Genomic DNA, 18,315 nt, shown 5'->3' with positions numbered 1-18,315 from the left:
CACTGTTTATACAACAATGTTTTCTAGAAAAATGATGATTTTTCCATTAACCCTTTGAGTGCTGTAATTTTTCAAAGTTTTAGTACAGCATTTTACCGATTTTTATGAATTTTTCTGTAATTTTTTGATAATTTTAGACCAAATGGGCATCACATTTCATTGTCTACACTTTTCTATCCAAATTTTGACAAAAGTTTGTAAAAAACAATTTTATAAAGGCAACATTTTATAAAGGCAACTAAAATTGACTTTGGCACTCAAAGGGTTAAATGGAGCTGTAAAAATGATTGTCTTCACTCTGCCTCTTGATCTGTATGCTTCCAAGGTTTTACCGACTGTTGTGATAACTCAGGCTGTAGTGGTATGATAGTGTGAATTAAGGTACATAGGTTTATAGGCCGGCTAGAGGTACAAATACCAAAAGTGAAAAGACTGTCATATTAGAAACAGCAGACTTGGCCACTTTTAGACAGTGTAAAAATGAAACATTTTCATTTATTATCATCGTCGTTGTCATCTAAAATCTATCCACACAACAATGACTGAGACAGATATAACCATACTAATTAATGATGTAACATCCATAGTAATGGCAAAAATTTAGAAAACATCAAACCACAGTATTAATGGTGCTGATCACAAATGATGTCATTTTTCTCTCAGTAATATGCATAAATAAACATTTTTCCCCATTTTCTGCATAAACGACAAAAAAACCTGCTAGTGTTTCAATGACTGCTAAAAGTCACACTGATTTGTACGAATTTATGGCTCAGACTACAAGCTGCAGCAACAGCCGCACATGCAATAACAACAGTTGTCCGAATTTTAGGCAGCATTGTCCTATGTTGCGCAGGTGCAGCTACATTGTATATTTAGTAACAAATCTGAAATTGCGATCAACGCTATGTATCTCTGATTTCTTTGTCCTTGTGAGATCCAAAGTGTACATGTGTAGAGTATCTATACATTTGGTGCAAATTGCTCATTTCATAATGACGTATGTGTATTTGGTAGCTGTTTGATTCTTGCTAAAGAAAACATTGCCCTAAGCTTTATATTCTTTCAACTATGTCCACCCACCATTGAAGTGGCTAGCTGCCTTCTTTAAAAGAGAAATGGGAATGTGAGTATGAAAAAAGTTTGTGTTTACACCCTATCTCAAGTAACATGCCTGTTGAGTCCAAGTTGAAAATCATATAAATTGTCCCAAAAATTAAGTAGCAGATGCTGAAATTAGGTGATATGTGACTGTCAAAAGCTCAGATCCTCGAACCGCTTAAATTTTTGATGAGTGAAAAAGAGACAATATATACAACTGAATTAACAGCATATCCATTCTTTAAGATCAACACAATACACGTTATGATAGCTACTTTTTAGCTGGTTTTTTAGCCTACGTGCACAAAGCCATGCGTAGATCTTCCAAGGTCATACGTGTACAGTACAAGGACACTGATGAAAGCGATTTTGAAAAAAAATCCATACATCTTTTGTACAGAGCTGATACACCTTTCCATCTAGTTGTGAAACAGATTGTATTTGGTCTGAAAATAGAATTATTTCCTCTTCAATACAAATTTTCCCTATGAGGTATCACCTGGCCAATCGCACACAAAAAAAATTGCAACATTTTGCACAAGACACCGTCACCTCTCGGTCCGTTCCATTGTGGCTAGGGAGGTTTCATTGATCTTTCCGACAAGGCACTATGAACATTGCTGCTTTTAATGCATCGCCATATTTCACCTCGGCATAATTAGTTGATCCTTCAAAATACACAATAGACAGCTGTTGTTAAACGTATGCTATTTTTAGGAATAACAGGACCCTGGCTAAGACCGCTTCGTTATGGATTTTCCGATTGTCACAGACAGCTGATAGTGGCACAGAGAAGGTATTACTGCAAAGAATGTGTGCTAAGGTGGCTTTTTGCTTGGCAGCATTATTCTCTGCTCAAAGTTTTCATATTTCCATATTTAGAGACCGAACATATTCATAGAAAACAGTGGAGTTAGGGCAGACCATACTTTAGTACATATCATGGTCACATTTTTGACCATTTGTATTGATTTGAAATATTTTGTGTATGTTTTTTACTTAATGGAATATGCTGAAATAATCAAACCACAAAATCTCTTCTTAAAGTGATAGTGTGAAAATACATGTAAATATAATTTATCGCAATAATGGAATTAGTGAACCGGTACAACAATCAAAACCTACATTGTCCTAATTTGTCCGAACCACAGCATATTTGTTTTAGCTTCAACAAAGGGAAATACTGACAGTTATATGGTGATTCAACATGTCACAATGATTATATCATTATAACCCTCTGAGTGCCAACGTCAAGTTTTGTCGCCTTTGTAAAATATAACCCTGACAATTTTTTCAGATCCAGACAAATTTTTCCTTCAGATTTTCTCCGAAATTTTGATCAAATACTGAAGTCTATGGAAAATGATATCTATTCGGTCCAAAATTATCAAAAAATTACAGAAAAATTCACAGAAAATTTGTCAAATGTTGCACTTGCATTTTGATTGAAAAAATTACAGCACTCAAAGGGTTAATAGGCAAAGAAGATATTTGTCCGAAATAATTTGCAAGGTTTATGGAAATTTGGATAAATCTTTGCAGACTTTGTATTTTGTGACCACTGATGTTGTCACAAAAATAATGAAAATGGTGTGTCATATGGGCTCTAACCATGCATGGACCGACAGCAGTAAACACAGACGCAATACAGGCCAAAACTGATTTGAATTTTCGTCGGCAGTTGCCACTGTTGCAAAAGTGATGCTTTATTTAGTAGCAAACATACAGTCACAATCAGCACTATTTCTCATGAAGAAATTTGAGTAATCGAATAATGCGACGACACATCAAGTTGTGCGATCCTTATAAATTTTCAAAAGGAATAATGCAAAAAAAAGTTATTTGAAATGAAACTTGAAACTCTCTGCTGAAGATAAATTTCTATACAAATGGGAATCTCTTAGATCTGTTGAATTATTAAAGCTTGTACAACCCAGAGCTGAATAACTTTTAACTCCTTTTACAAGATGCTTTTACTGTAATAGTGGAATAACTTAGTCTGTTGCAATTTTGTTTTCATAGAAAGAAATATTTTTCCTTAAACTGATGTTAACAATCGGATGAATGGCCTTCATTTATTTGAACATTTTATTGTCATCTGTAATTGCCTATAATATTTGCAAAATTCCCACTTTTCCCTAATATTATCAGCCAAATTCCTGAAAAAATTATCCAAAAACATGCGTAACTGACTTTATAAACATAAATGACATGGTGACATAACAATTTTATTATTTTCCACCATTTTTTCACTTGAATACCATAGTCAATTTTTTCGCCTTTAAAAAATATACCCCAGTCATTTTTTTCAGATTTTTGCCAACATTTTGATAAAAAACTGTAGCATATGAAATGTGATGTCCATTTGGTCCAAAATATTAAAAAAAGTACAGAGAAATTCATAAAACTTTGTAAAATGTTGCACTAAAATTTTGGTGGGAAAAACTGTAGCACTCAAAGGGTTGACGAAAATACTGGACTTCAGTGGAAGACATTTTAATGATAATGATTCATATGTGTATCATAAATTTTGCAGATAATTCAAATGCTGAATATTGTGCTAGTAATTTTGTACTCATTACACTCTGACCAAAAAAAACCCACAGTTGATTGATATTTGAAACAAGAATAAAACTGGAAAAAAATTGGTCAGCGTGCATTTACTTTTATCGTACTTCTGGATGGCAGCACATTTTAAATTCACATTTGCCTTGAAGAGTGGCAGCCAAATGACTTGGAAAAAATGTATACATGAAATATTAATCCGTTTCGTACTGGAATATGTTTTATCCGTTTGAAATGCCTCAGCAGTTATGGAATGGGTCACTGCGTTTATTTCCGCTGGAGATTTTTTTATGTTTAAATGTAAATAAAACTGTTTTGTCAGTGTGTGTACTCAAAATGCTATTTAAGACATCAATACGATAACAAATTTAAAACATAACGTAATGTGATTGAGCTACATGTATAATGTGTGTTACTGTTGAAAACTTTGTCATTATTTTTGTATTTTATTAAAAACAAAGCCATTTCTCATCTTCTTCAAAGTGTAAACCTTGCCAACACAATGCAGTGGGTCACTTAAATCAGTTCTTATTTATGTATGAATTCTAGCCAGGTCTTATATTCAGCCTTTCTCCACGATTGAACTGTCAGCAATAACAAGTTAAGGCAGGAATTCACAAGTTTTGTTGGCAATTGAATACTTAGCAGTTAAACGTAATTTTTTGGAGTAAGAAATGAAACTGTTTCATAGACAGAGCCAAAAAAATTGGAATACCCAAACATTACAGTATATAGAACTCAAGTTGCAGTCTGTCTATGACATATAGTTTCAGATTATTCCTGCCGTTTGTGCTTGTATCACATTAAATATTCCATTGCTCTCAACAGTCTTTGTAAAATATTAGAATACAACCTTCATTCAAGCCGTTGACTGTTTTATTGGAGTCTTCAAAACGCTTCCATCTTTCAATGATATATTCCGCCAATTTTATTTTTTTATATGACGATTTTTAATCATATTTTTTTTCAACTTCCTGCTAGCAAACATTATGAACCTAAGTGATTGTTTATGATTATAAAAAACATCTTTTAAAAGTTACATGTTACTCATTCATAGAAAACTAATGCACTCTTTAATTGTGTGCGCACAAGCATACAATAATCTTGGATATAAAGCTGTCACGTTATTCTGAAGCATGGCTGCGAAATGTTAATCATTCCATTAATAATATAAAGCATATGTTACCATACATACGTTACCGGTACAACGGCCTTAACCTGTAGACGACTGGTTCACAGTGATCCACATATCAGTTGTGATTGTTAGTCACATTTGATAACGACCTTCACCGAGAGTTGTATTCATGGTTTGTAATGAGTATGGTATCAAAGCTGGTGAATGTCACTGCAAGACTGAAATATGCTGGACCCATGCAAAGCTGCAGTGTAACTCAACAGTATCTTAAGGGGTATACTGTGTACTTGACTATTATAGGCACCCTGAGACAGATGCAGATTTCTTCAATAGGGTCTATGGGGCACAGTTTTCTGCGGGCGTGCCGACGTCACAACGCTGATCTAATTTGTGTGTTTTGATGTGGAGGATGGGGTTAGGCGGAGGGACGGTGGGCGGGGAGAGGACTATGAAGAGATAAAATTGCAAACAGGAATAATGCCCCTTAAATGTGACATCTCAAGCCTTCAACTCTCAAATCTTACATCATGATGATATTGTTACATCTTTTTGATATTCTCGTATCATCTTAAAAATATAACTTATAAATGTGCCTGTACACTTTTCCATTTTCCTTCAATTGACACTTGTAGGTAAAATTCTCAAGTAACCTAGGGAGCCTTAAAGAACTTACTCAAACTACGACATCCATTGCCTTGCACCTTGTGAATTCAGCACTTAGTGACATACAGCTGTCGTTGTTTCTATTCAGAATCATCACAAGCAAGATTTACCGGCCATATGTTGTTTTGATGGTCCTTTTAATGATTGCCATCGTCACAATCTATATAAGGACACAAACATATGACAAGAAGAGTTCATCCGTTTTATGTGTCTTTCGAAATTGGATGATGTAGTGTGTTTTTGATAACATCTGAAATGAGATTATTCAGTGATATACCAGTCTAAATATTTCGATTTTCTAATGCACGAACATAATGCATTGATTGTAATTTACTTATTTTCATTGAATTTGAAGAAAATAGGTAATACAATTATAAAAAGACCTATTTGGTGTTGCATTTTACTTTGTTTGGTTTTTGGTATCACTTTTTGTTGTTTTTGTAGAGTTCTGAGAACGTGTTTTTGATTCAAAACTGCAAGAGGGTGTACATGTAACAAGACTGATACATGTTGCAGTGTATCCTATGGCATGTATGTGTAACATGAACAAACACAAGCTATAAGAGAAATTACCCTACCTGTTGTACAGATCGGTTAATAATCTTACATTGTAGACTTTTCTGAATTCCTTTCTATCGTGTGTTCATTTTTTTTGCGTGTTTGTGCAGGGGATGAGGTGCTTAACTGGAACGGCCGGAATCTACAAGGGGCCACGTTTGACGAAGTCTACGATATCGTGCTCGATTCAAAATCAGAACCGCTGGTAGAGCTTGTAGTGGCTAGAGCAATGGGGTAAGAAAAATTTCATGTGGTACCAAACGCAAAGAGTTTTAATCTTTTTGTGAACAGAATTGATCGCCTATTGTCAAACATTTTTGATCTTCTCATACTTAAAGGTAATTTTCGATGATTCTTTTCACAATTTTTGTTTTCAATGTCAAGTACAATTTCTTATTCTACTAGTCTTCCCAAAGCATGCTACGACACACCATATTATTCAGTTTGCCAACTCAGCCTGTAAAATTTACAATGTGTAGACTGCATTTTTATTGTCGACAAGTGAATTCGAATCTGGATGTATGTTAGAGGCTATTACGTTGACCAGCTAAATAGTAGGCATTTTAACATGCTTTTGGGAGATACAGAATAAGAAGCTGTAGTTTACATAAAAAACAAATATAGTGAAAAAATCATCAAAAGTTACACCTACTGGCCCTTTAAGGTAGAATACACCTCGGGGACAGATATTCGGACTCTCAAACTTTTACAATTCTCTTCTGATATACCACATGTGGGGGTTCATTTTAAAGCTCTTGGTGAAAGAAAACTTTTCACCGGCTTAGTTTTTCGAAATTCGATAATTTTTATTTTTCTCCATAGAGTTAACACAGGGATGGCGGCCATTTTGATTTTCTAATATCGGTAAATCTTGGGTAATTTGTTTCTCTAGTACCAAAATTTGCACGGTGACCCCCTATTTTTATTCTTGATTTTGAAAGAGAATGATTGAATGATTCCTTGATGAAAGTTAGAGCAAAAGTTTAAGTCTTTCACTTTCGAGGTGCATAGTACCTTAGGCAACAATAATTTTTAGGTGCTCATGCTTAAATGTTGGGGAACAAATACTTAGCGGTGAAACTGACAGACAGACGGCACTAAATACTGCTATGTATTCATTGAACATGCCTCTGTCAGTATGGCTAACGCTTCAGTAAATTGCTCAATGAACTTACTTTGTAAAGATGCTGTGCTGTTGACTTTATCATTGACATCAGCTTACACCAGCAGACACATGCAAATCACTAGAAACTATACGCTTTTCACATTGCTGCTGGGATACATATTTGATGGCTTGGATTAGCTGACATTTAATCTCTTGGCTCATACCTCCATGGTATCTTTAATGTCTCTTTTTTTCTCTCATAATACTTCTGCCTAATTCCTAACTCACTGCAATATACATCTCTCTCTCTCTCTTTCTGCTCGCTGCGCTGTTCTTTGAAACAGCGACATTGGACCGGGCATTCCAGAAAAGCAAAACCGAGACATAATATCCAAAAGAGCCAGCCTCAGTAAGTCTTGTTAGTATCCCGGCTGTTACTAATATCTCCATCTCTGTCCTTTCTTGAAATTGCTATTGTTGTGGTTGTCATTTTGTTGTTGTTGTCATGTTGTTGTTGTTTTCTTTAATTGTTGCAATTGTTTTTCTTTTAATTTGCAGTTTTTTGTCTTGTCAGTATCTAGGCTAGTTCATGCACTGTACTTTTTTTCTGTTATTGCTGTTCAGTTCTCGTTATGATTGTCTATATATTATATTATATGTATATTTTATGTACATGTGCTTATGTATGTATGTGGGTGTGTGTGTGTGTATGATTGTATGTGTATATATACTTGTGTATGTATGTGTGCATTTGAATGTGTGAATGTATGTACGGTATGTATATATATATATATGTGTATGTATGTGTGTATGCATGTATGTCATTATATGTGTGTGTGTGTATGTATGTATGTATGTATGTATGTATGTATGTATGTATGTATGTATGTACCGGTATATGATGTGTGTGCATATGACAGTTTCTCACATGTGCTTCCAAGTTTTTATGCATGTTCTAAATGATAGTTTTTTAACTTTTGTTGTTTTTTTGATAGTTTGCTATGATTATTTTTAGTTTTTATTTTCTGTGTGACACTGTCGTATTTATTCATGGTTAGTTCAAAATTTTTACATTGAGGTTTTTCGAGAAATGAGGATGACTGTGTGAAAGAAGTTGCTGGTAGTTTTAAGTGTGGACAAGGAGGCAAGTTTGTGTGCTTTGATGGTTGTAAATTTATTAAGTTGTACAGTAACAGTTGTACTTCAGCAGATATTTTAAAAATTTATAGACCACCACTTACAATTTTGCCGCGACATCACTTTCAGAATCCCACCCTAAAATTAGATTTTAGAACGTATCATTTCGTACTTAAAAGATGTGAAACCAGGTCAGAAATTACCATTTGATTGCTTCGATAATTGGGGAAAAAATTGAAGAAAGCTATTAAAAAAACGTCCAGGTTAGGAACTGACATTACTTGAATGACGTGAACTACTTTATCATCAAAGGTCACTGTGACTTGAATTATTCAATAGTAAATGTTCAAGCTTGAGCAAATGTCTTTTGGTTAGATTGAGTGGAAGGAAATAAATTTCAGAGTTATGGAATAAAATGTCAGTGAAGATTGTTAAAGACTACTTGATTTGTAGTTTGTTGACTTTCTTGCAATTTTAGAATTTTTGAAAGGCCAGCATCACTTTGAATTAATTTATTTGGTAATTTTGAATACCATTTACATAATTTATCACTGTCACATTCACGGGCCACGTATAGTGTGAGTGCAGTTGAGGAAGGCCATTATTGCATATGATTAGCTGATGATTGTGACTAGCAGGGAGACTCATGGGAGCAACAGCGCCCTCTAGCATCATGATTTGCCATAAAACAGGCGACTCACAGGCTGTATATAATACCATGGTTGAAGCCATACAAAACTCTCAGAAATAAAGTAACAAAATCAATAAACTTAACTATAACATTTCAAAATTTAATGATTGAAATGGATCATCCACAAGTCTTTAGTTTTTGTCAAGCTTATATGAAGAACTTTGAAAGGTTTTCAAATAATCATAGAAGCCAAATTAGACCACATATCCCAAATTTTATCATTTCTGAATTTTTAGCGAATATAAAATCAAGCTAACCCCATGTACTTACAAAGCAAATTTACATTTTTGATGAATATTTGAAGTTTTTGAAGGAGCCTGCTAGGCTTTAGAATTTAAAAAGTTGAAAGGTGTTACTGTAGTGTGGATTGAGTGGAAACTTAGATTCTGCAGCTGTGACATCAGTGTAAGAGAGTTGGTGGGTTATCCATTATGAGAAACTGATGACATCACGTCTTGTCGGCAGCATCAAGCGGCTACGACTCAGGTAAAATGAAAGAGGACGAAGAACCCTCAAAACCACGGCGGCCTTCTGTCACAATAACATCACCGGGTAGCCCCACACCACCGGGAAACAGACCAACGTCCCTTCATAGCATGGGGCAAATACAGGTCAGTACTCATAGCACAGATGGACTTTCTTCACGTATTCCAAAGAAACTTTTTGCCCCAGTCGAGGCATATGATATTTTACCATAACTGTGTTTGTCTGTGCAATTTTTAGTGCATTTGAAATTAAAAGAAAGTTGTTGTGTTGTTGTATAGAAATAATGGTTTTAGTAAAATATGGTGCAAACAGAAATGGCATACCAAGCCTTTCTCACACTTTTCAGACCTCTCTTATTGATGTACTGTATCCTAGACTTTCAAGACAGGGATGATATTTTGTTTCATTGTCTGTATATGCAAAGTGGTACATACAAAGTTCTCAGCTACACACAGTGGGTTTCAATTTGGTGCCATAACTCGGCACGTGAGACACACATACATTGTATGTACAATATAAACCATTAGTTTTGGTATCACACACTTTTCAAAGTCACCGGATTCATTGGTTAAAGTAACCCAGCATGGGGCAACTCTGTCCAGACCGATAGCTTAACAGTTGATTGCACTTGATCTACAATGTAGCTGTTTTTAGCAACAATTACAGCTGAAAGCTACGAGATATTTGCTGAATCAACAACTGTCATACACAAAACTGTCATACAGAGTTGTGGCACTGAATTGGAACCCACTGTATTATAACTCTTGATGTACAAGTATTATCTTTTGTATTTACCACATGCAAGTAGTCTCTCTTCAGAAAAAATTAGAAGCTTGAGAAGTTGATGAAGGAAAATATTTAAACTTTTCACTGAATTGCTCTTTTTTGGCATTTTCTAACGGTATATCTGTTACCCTGTTCATCCTATTTCCCAGTAACAAGTCCACACTGTCAATTGATAGGTAGGTTTAGAGAAAAACCATTTAGTAAAAGGGTTAAAAATCCCCATTTGCAAAGTTGAATTTAATTTTGCAAAATTTTTGTGTTCTACCTACCCATCACATTTCTCAAAATATTACAAACGCAGGTGCAAAAGAAGTAACAATAATAAGTGCAAATTTGATACTTCAAACAAAAATCTGAAATTCAGAGTGTTGAATAGCATAGAATGGCGAATTTCATGAAATCAGTTTGACAGCAAATGAATCTGGGTTGGTGATGCAGTGATTCAAAATGCAAATTCTTTCAAAATTTAAATTGGCATACTTATGACATCCAAATTAAACATGGCAATTGTGCACTGAAAAATTCCTCTAGAGAAAGGTGAATTTTCTCTGTTTTGCTTCTCCAGTACATACATTGTTATTATAAATTCATAACTATGATAAATGCCTTGGTTAAATTTACTCATATTCATCCATTATTTTGAACTCCTGAACAGCCAGAAATTAAAATATGCAACACTGGCATGGTGATATCATATCTATTTTTAGCATGATAAATGTTTTGAAGATATTACCCAATGTCTTCTTTGGATGAATGTAAATTCTGAAATCCATAATTACATTGCATTGTATTGTACTGTAATTTTATTCACAGATTAAGATGTGGTATGACAACACTCTGCAGCAGCTGGTAGTGACAATCCTGAGTGCCGAGCATCTGTCTCACAAAGAACTTGGCGAGAGAAGAAACCCATACGTCAAACTTTACATTTTGCCGGATAGAAGGTAAAAAGAAAAAAAAAATATTTCTGATGAATGTATGAGATTCTGTGTTGATTTGAATCGATTGCTTGTGGAACAGACTGCATCTATGTGTCCTTTTACATGCAAGAAATATCGTGTGCCTGAAAGTAGCATTAAACCATCCACCCCTATTTCTTAGTTCAGAGGTCCCACCCTGCCAAAGAAGACATTGCGGCCGTACCAAAATTAATGATGAAAGGGCTGATCAGAGAGTCCGTTACAACTCTTCGTACTTCATCTTTTCTGTATTTCGTAACATATTGATTAGATTCTTGAGGAGATAAATTATTCAAATATATTAAAATTATTGAAAAAGGTAATAATAAAGATGACTGTCAATCTGTTTCATCAGACTTCATTTACAATCTTCAAGCTTTCCTCAGAATTTCCACTTTACGCTTTCCTTCATTGAAAAAAATAATAATTAAATGTCGTAATTATGTACAAATCACCACTATTGAAAATCTTTTTTTCATAAGAAAGAGTGACTTCAATATGTTTTGCAAACTAGTAGTGTCAGGTAATAGCGCATGAGAATAAAGTAGTTACTGCGCGATGACACAAAGTAAAAGCATCTCGCATGTGAATCATTCATTATATCACACAGAGTAAATGCATAGGTGTCATTCTAAGGTTAAATTTGTCATAAACATCATTTTATTTGCAAGCAACTATGATTCACCATGAGGGTTTAAAAAGAATGGATAATTTTTCAAAAATTTTATTGAATATTTAAAATATTCATTTTGTATCTTCACCTTAGGAAACTCAGCAAAAGTATTGTTTACACAAAAAATACTAACCGTAATTACCTATTTGTATACTTCTGTCATTCTGTGGTGACCTGTTACTTAAGAAATTTAAATAGGTCATGTCTCCAGGGTTGGCCAATGACGATTGCAAATCTGTTGTCTGACCCAAGGGAAATTAGCATAGGTCATCACTAGGGGCAACAAATGGCCCCGCTCTCATAAAATTGGCCCCAATCTTTTTTAAGTTGAATAGCGTCGTGAGTTACGTATGTTATTTCCTCATGTTGTATCAAGCCATTATTATCTGTAGATTTAGCATGATACGGGAAAATATATTACCCAGAGTTCAAGTTATGGTTGCTTTAAAGTAGAAAACGTCATTTGGCAGTATGAAAAATTGCCAGATTACATCGATAAGAAAATACCGAATCGGCTGTCATTAATGTAAAGGGTTATTTTAGAAAAGAAAGCTTGAATCATAGCTACTGGGATAAGACGTTGTCGTATAGAGGATTTGATTTCAACGTAAGATGAAATGTTTTCCGGGAAATGTTTCACGGATCAGTGAGTTTAAGTGGTAACTAATTTTTGTTTCTTTAAGTTGTAATGAAGGCAAAAGTATTGTCATATTTTAAGTAAGAATTTTGGGGGTGATGAGCTGTGCCGTACATGAGAATAGTATGCAGAAATGAATTTTGTACCACTCAGGTGGACACTGTTTACATACAGTAATTTCTTCAAATGATAGATGTTATACACAGGGATTTTGTAACAACATACATGGATTATAACATATTTTCAGCAGTCTTTACAAACCTAACTGCCACCATTTTTTTTTTATAGTGACAAGACCAAACGGAGGACAAAGACCATCGCCAAGAGCAACAACCCCAAGTGGAACCAGACTTTTATGTGGGATCTGAAGAGAGCGGAATTTCGTGGATCAACGCTGGAAGTCACAATGTGGGATTTTGATCGCTTCGGTTCTAACGAGTTTCTAGGAGAGGTAGGCGAATTCTATGATTGTCACCAATCCCCAACATTATTTTTCTCCCAGTAAAAGTATAATTATATGTATGGTGTGATATTTAGGGTGCTTATACACATATAATGAAAATCTGTTCACATAATTATATACACTTCTAATGAGTAATGAATCCGCTGAAGACAATGGTGTTTTGAGACTTGTTTGGATTTTATTCTAAACATGCGTCTGTCCACCAATTCCTCAACGACAGTTTTCATGGTTTCAACGTGAACACACATATCCTATCATACATAAATGCAGTTGCACATATATGACAAAACCTGGCATAAATCCATCTCAGACGAAAGAAAATTTTTTAATTTGATGTTTTCATACTGCAAACATTTTCCTCGCTCGTATCCCTTGTACCATCGGAGTGGTAGAACGCTGGTTGTGCTTAAGAGTTTTTGTCCTTAGGCAAGATGTGGACATGATATAATCTACGCCATGTTCAGTGTTGGCACCACATTACCAGTCTTACATATTAGTTGTCAAGGAGAAAGCCATATGAAGTGATTGATCTATCCAGGAGAAGAAACTATGTCATTTTTAACTTACAGGATTTTTTTACAACCTAACGTACAGTCTTTTGAATCAGTGTTTGCCTATTTTGTTGTCTGTGTTTTGGCCATCTATCAGTCTGTATGAATTGAATGTACTGGTATCATGTGGGAAAAACAAATGAAGTAAGTCCCTATGGAAAATTTTAGTGATCAAAATTTTTATGTGCTACGTTGGTTTTCTAGGCAGCAGTAAGTTCAAAATAGAGTGAGAGTGTTGTCAGTTTGCTAGTTTTAACTTTAACCCTTTCACCACCATGGTTTGGCCCAAACCCATTGTTATCATTGGTGAATGTGGGTCTGTTTACTTGGAATCAGGGGTGAACAGGTTAATACACAGAGATTGATCTCCTAGATCTCCTTGCAGCTGTAATTCAGCTGGCTTCCTCATATGTTACATTAAAGAAGTGAATCTCGCCATTTTCAGAATCAGAACAAAATCTCAACCGTATCCTGATTTTGGAATATTTTTTGTTTGAAAATCCTTCAACTTTGTTTTCTGTGTTTGATGTTGGATAACTGCATTTTCTCTTTCAATTGGAAAGTGACAGTACCATACATCATGTAGGTATTTAATGCAAAATGTTTCCAAAAAAGTGATTTTATCTCTCCGACACAATCAACAAATCTGCAATTTGTATTACAGTGGCGTTTGCCTAGCTTACCATGCATTATCAACCTGTCACGCTTTGCTCTGATTTGTGCTTTGTTTTGATCTCTGAATCCTCACGTTCAAATCCCAACCAGAATTTAACAAATACTCGAATGATGATTTCACCAGCCCACCCAGGGTGTTTCTCACCCTATGGTGCAATGTGAAGGTCCGACAAGGCAAACACAAACATATGATTCCATGAAAGATGTTCTCTGTAAGATAAAAATGAAAATGTATTGTCATGGAGAGTGCCTATTTCTTGTGTAGATAAATTCAGTGTTACATACGCACGAAAATGTCAAATAAAGGTATTAAAGTTTCAATCATGAGCACAATACATACACATACACGTACACATACACATAGTTACAATCTCATGCGAGGCCATGAAGTGATTGGCGTATATTTTACGAGAAAGATCTGCGACTGAAGTCCTTATTTAAAGGGAACCATGAATACCAGTATTAGTTTAAATAGATGTTTAACCTTTACAGAAAGCTGGGGGGGAATTCAATGAAAGGGTGAAATTAGCGCTTACATGGTGTTCGTAAGGAGCGCTGTGAACTGGTAATTTGTGTTGAGGAATTTTCATTTAACGGAAGCCCAGGGGTTAGGCCCGGTGATTGTGGAGGTTGGAGAGGACTGGCGGTGTTAGCATGAGAGTTTTTTACCCTGGGGATGGAATCATTTACGAGGTGTCTGATTAGATTCTCCTGTATTATCCGCCGACTGCTGGTTCTGGAAAACTGTCGTTTGGTGCCGCGATGAATGCTAATGAACCCCATGGAAATACACGCAAGTAGACATGCACATGCTTTAGAATAAATTTCACGATCTCTACTTGTGCTCCCAGGGCATAGAATAAAAACAGACATGAGAAAAGCTGTTAGCTATGCATACGAAGAAAACCTACTTTCTAAACATGATTGCACAGAATGGCCACAATTTTTTTTACAAGCTCCGCATTTTTTATAGCTTACCTGAGAATTGTGTAAGATCTAACCTTTTGACCTTTGACTTCCAGGTGACCTATGACATTTTTTGCCAATAGGGTTCAAAAGAACAATTCATGTACCATGGGCCATGGCAGCCGATGGTTTAAATTTATGCAACATCCAGCAAGGATATTGATTTATGATATCTGTGAGATATACGCAGGATTTGTTTTCAATCATTACAAAAATTGATCAAACCAAAAGTCATGAAAGCAAATAAATCTACCAGATTATTTTTGGACTAAAAAATTCTTGACATGCTACCTTTAAAATTACATTTCAGTATCATTGCCAAGCTGCATGAACTTGTAGCATTACTGTTGATCCATGCAATGAGCTGCAGATCTAAGCCTTCTATTGAACACATGGATATGGGTTCACTGCAGTTACAATATAGCTTTCTGAGACATATGTATGTGCCGTTGCCAGTGGACGACATCCAATCGCATACTCTCTGTGGATACTGTTCTTGGACACAACAAAATTGTTTGAAGCCAATAAAAAATACCGGTACATGTACATTCATAATGTGGAACTAACTTTATTCATGTTCTGCTAGTCAAGGTACTTTATTCCGGGATAAGGCTCATTCAAGTTTCAAAATATTTACTATACTGTTTTCAACCCTCTTCGGATTCAAAATTGTGTCATTTTCATGCTACATGTAGTTCCAAAATATACAGAATATATTCTTTTGAAATTCATGGTGTAAAATTTGTGCCACGAGATTGTGAAAAAGGGCAAGTGTTTCATTGTGTTTGGTGGTATGGTGGCTGAGAAAATATAGCAGAAAACAAATTGAGAAGTGTGTACCATAATTGGAAACCACTTGTAAGAACATTTCTGAATAAGATAATATGTTATTTAGCTCATATGGTAGACTGATTTTCTAAAGCATCTTTTTATACTTGAGATATAATCCTTATAAAACTCGTCACAAGTACTTCAGACTGTATAAATTTCAAGCATGTCCTGAAGTTGTCGATTGTTACAGAGTTTCAGATGTCCTTCTTGTCGGTGTTAGTATCTCGGGTGCAATCTCGTGTCTTGTGGACAGAGGCAACAGATTTTCTGTTTTTGCAGTGTTGGCCAACAGAGGGCGCTTGCCAGATTATAACTCCGGCTGCCAACTTGAATTCTTGAAAAAACCTTCAGTATATTGTCTGCATGTTCACATCAGACCAGTGTGTGGCTTTTATGAACAGTGGCTGAATCCATTAAATGCAGTTTTGGGTATTTTTGTGATTTGCAATTACTATATAGGGTAGAATATGCATGGGGACAGATATTTTCACTCTCAAACTTTGGCAATTCCTTCCTGATTTACCACCTGTGGGGGTTCATTTTAACCCTTTCACCACCATGGTTTGTCCCAAATCCACTGTTTTCTGTGGTAAAGTTGGACCTGTATACAGGGAACTGGGGGTGAAAGGGTTAAAGCTCTAGGTGTAGGAAAAAATTTCACCATCATAGTTTTTCAGAAATGAAAAATTTTATTTTTCCTCCATTGAGTTAATACAGTTATGGTGGCCATTTTGAATTTCATAAATCAGTAAATCTTGGGTAATTTGTTTCTCTGGTGTCAAAATTTGCACAGTGACCGATGATTTTTATTCTTGATTTTGAAAGAAAATGGTTGTAAGATTCCTTTTGGACAGTTTGAGCAAAAGTTTAAGTCCTTCATTTTCGAGGCACATACTACCCCAGTGCTGTCAATACAATTCACCAGCTGAATCCTAAGGAGTATGATTTTGACAGGGTCAGAAGTTCTAAAATGATTGGACTGGTTTTATGTGAAATTTCCATGAAAACACAGACACCTCTGAGTCATAAGGATGCAGGACAGAGACTTGTTACAAATGTTGAAATAATATTAAAAATAATTAACCAGCTAATTACTTTGAAGCCTAACTGAGGCGTATTGTTAGTATTCATGTGTAAATGTTACATGTAACACATTCAAAATGAAATTACTCATTTGTCAACAAACTTACAACAACTTACAACAAATGCAGTGCAGTTTAAAATTTGAATTTGCTTTCATGAGAGCCAAACACAGGTCATAGTTGATAGCTGGATAGAACATGAAAATATTGAACAATAAATCACTCTGTAGCCGTAACATTGAAGGGATCGATCTACAAACTGTGTTTTGTGGGTCAAGGACATTTCTCTCATCATTGCCATAGTCAATCAAAAAAGCCATTACTAGTTTTGGTGGCATGAAATATTCAGCAATTTCAGCAATTTACTACATGCATGAAAAAGACAATGTCTTAGAAAAAGTCAGTAGAAAAATTCAGAATAAAGTTCACTGAATGTTGTCAGCTGCTACAACTATATTGTTCAATAAAACCCGTCTATCTATTGATAAAAGCACAAAGATGTTGAATTCATGGGATGGTCATGATAACCGCCAATTTTAACCCTTTAACTGCCACACAGTATGATTTCCCCATTTGCCAAATCAGTAAAGTGATATTGAGCCAAAACCATATGTATTTTCACCCACTTGGCTTGGTATGTTATAGCAGTTTTCGTCTGTAAAAATCATGTTTACAGTATCTCTGTCTTCAGGGACCTTCAAATCTTCAAGTCTTAATTCATTAAAATGCACCATAAGGGACATGTTTTGCTTCACTAGTTTTAACCAACTTGACCTGATGGTGAAATATGGACTTGGCAAGAAAAGGGTCAATTTGGGTTGATGTTCTCTGTCACTTGCATCAGAAAACACAGAGAAAATGTGGGTTTGTGTCAAGTTGGTGGTACAACTTCACTAAAGCAGGAGAATTACCTTTGATTCTCACTTGATATGCAAGCAACGCAAACTAGACTTCACAAATTCTGCCTTCAGAATACATGTCTTATATATTTAACCCTCAGAGTTCAACTCTGTGATATATGTAACAAGGCTAGATGCATCACACTTCTATGACCTTCTGAAACACCCTCACGTCTCGTCTTCATATTCACACATCCATTTATAATAAGGTCCATGGACCTTCTCTTTTCAAGGATCGGGATCTCAGCAGGGAACCTTCCATCGTGTGTGTCGTGTATATTTTCAATAGCCATGTATTTATGATTCACTTAATTCACATGTGTGAGGGATCATGGCTGCATGTGTTTTTGGA

General features: G+C 35.3%; 1 protein-coding gene across 22 annotated transcripts in view; it reads left to right on the top strand.

The window, feature by feature from the left end:
• The window catches only part of LOC139115358 (regulating synaptic membrane exocytosis protein 2-like), a 164,254-nt gene that overhangs the window by 68,404 nt on the left and 77,535 nt on the right, over positions 1-18,315 (top strand). For 15 of the 22 annotated variants that reach the window (XR_011548108.1, XR_011548109.1, XM_070677420.1 and 12 more), the window contains 5 exons: positions 6,133-6,256; positions 7,472-7,545; positions 9,421-9,566; positions 11,041-11,171; positions 12,785-12,947. Coding sequence is in view for 19 of the 22 variants with exons in the window: in XM_070677420.1 (XP_070533521.1) it covers positions 6,133-6,256; positions 7,472-7,545; positions 9,421-9,566; positions 11,041-11,171; positions 12,785-12,947 (638 nt within the window). In the remaining 3 variants the exon portion in view is untranslated. The remainder of the gene's footprint in view (positions 1-6,132; positions 6,257-7,471; positions 7,546-9,420; positions 9,567-11,040; positions 11,172-12,784; positions 12,948-18,315) is intronic. The other 7 variants (XR_011548107.1, XM_070677409.1, XM_070677408.1 and 4 more) reach the window with 1 other exon arrangement.

The sequence above is a fragment of the Ptychodera flava genome, chromosome 17 (genome assembly GCF_041260155.1).
Source record: "Ptychodera flava strain L36383 chromosome 17, AS_Pfla_20210202, whole genome shotgun sequence".
NCBI classification, from domain to species: domain Eukaryota; kingdom Metazoa; phylum Hemichordata; class Enteropneusta; family Ptychoderidae; genus Ptychodera; species Ptychodera flava.
The sequence above is the reverse complement of the archived record's forward strand: the minus strand, read 5'-3'. Positions and strand labels throughout refer to the sequence as shown.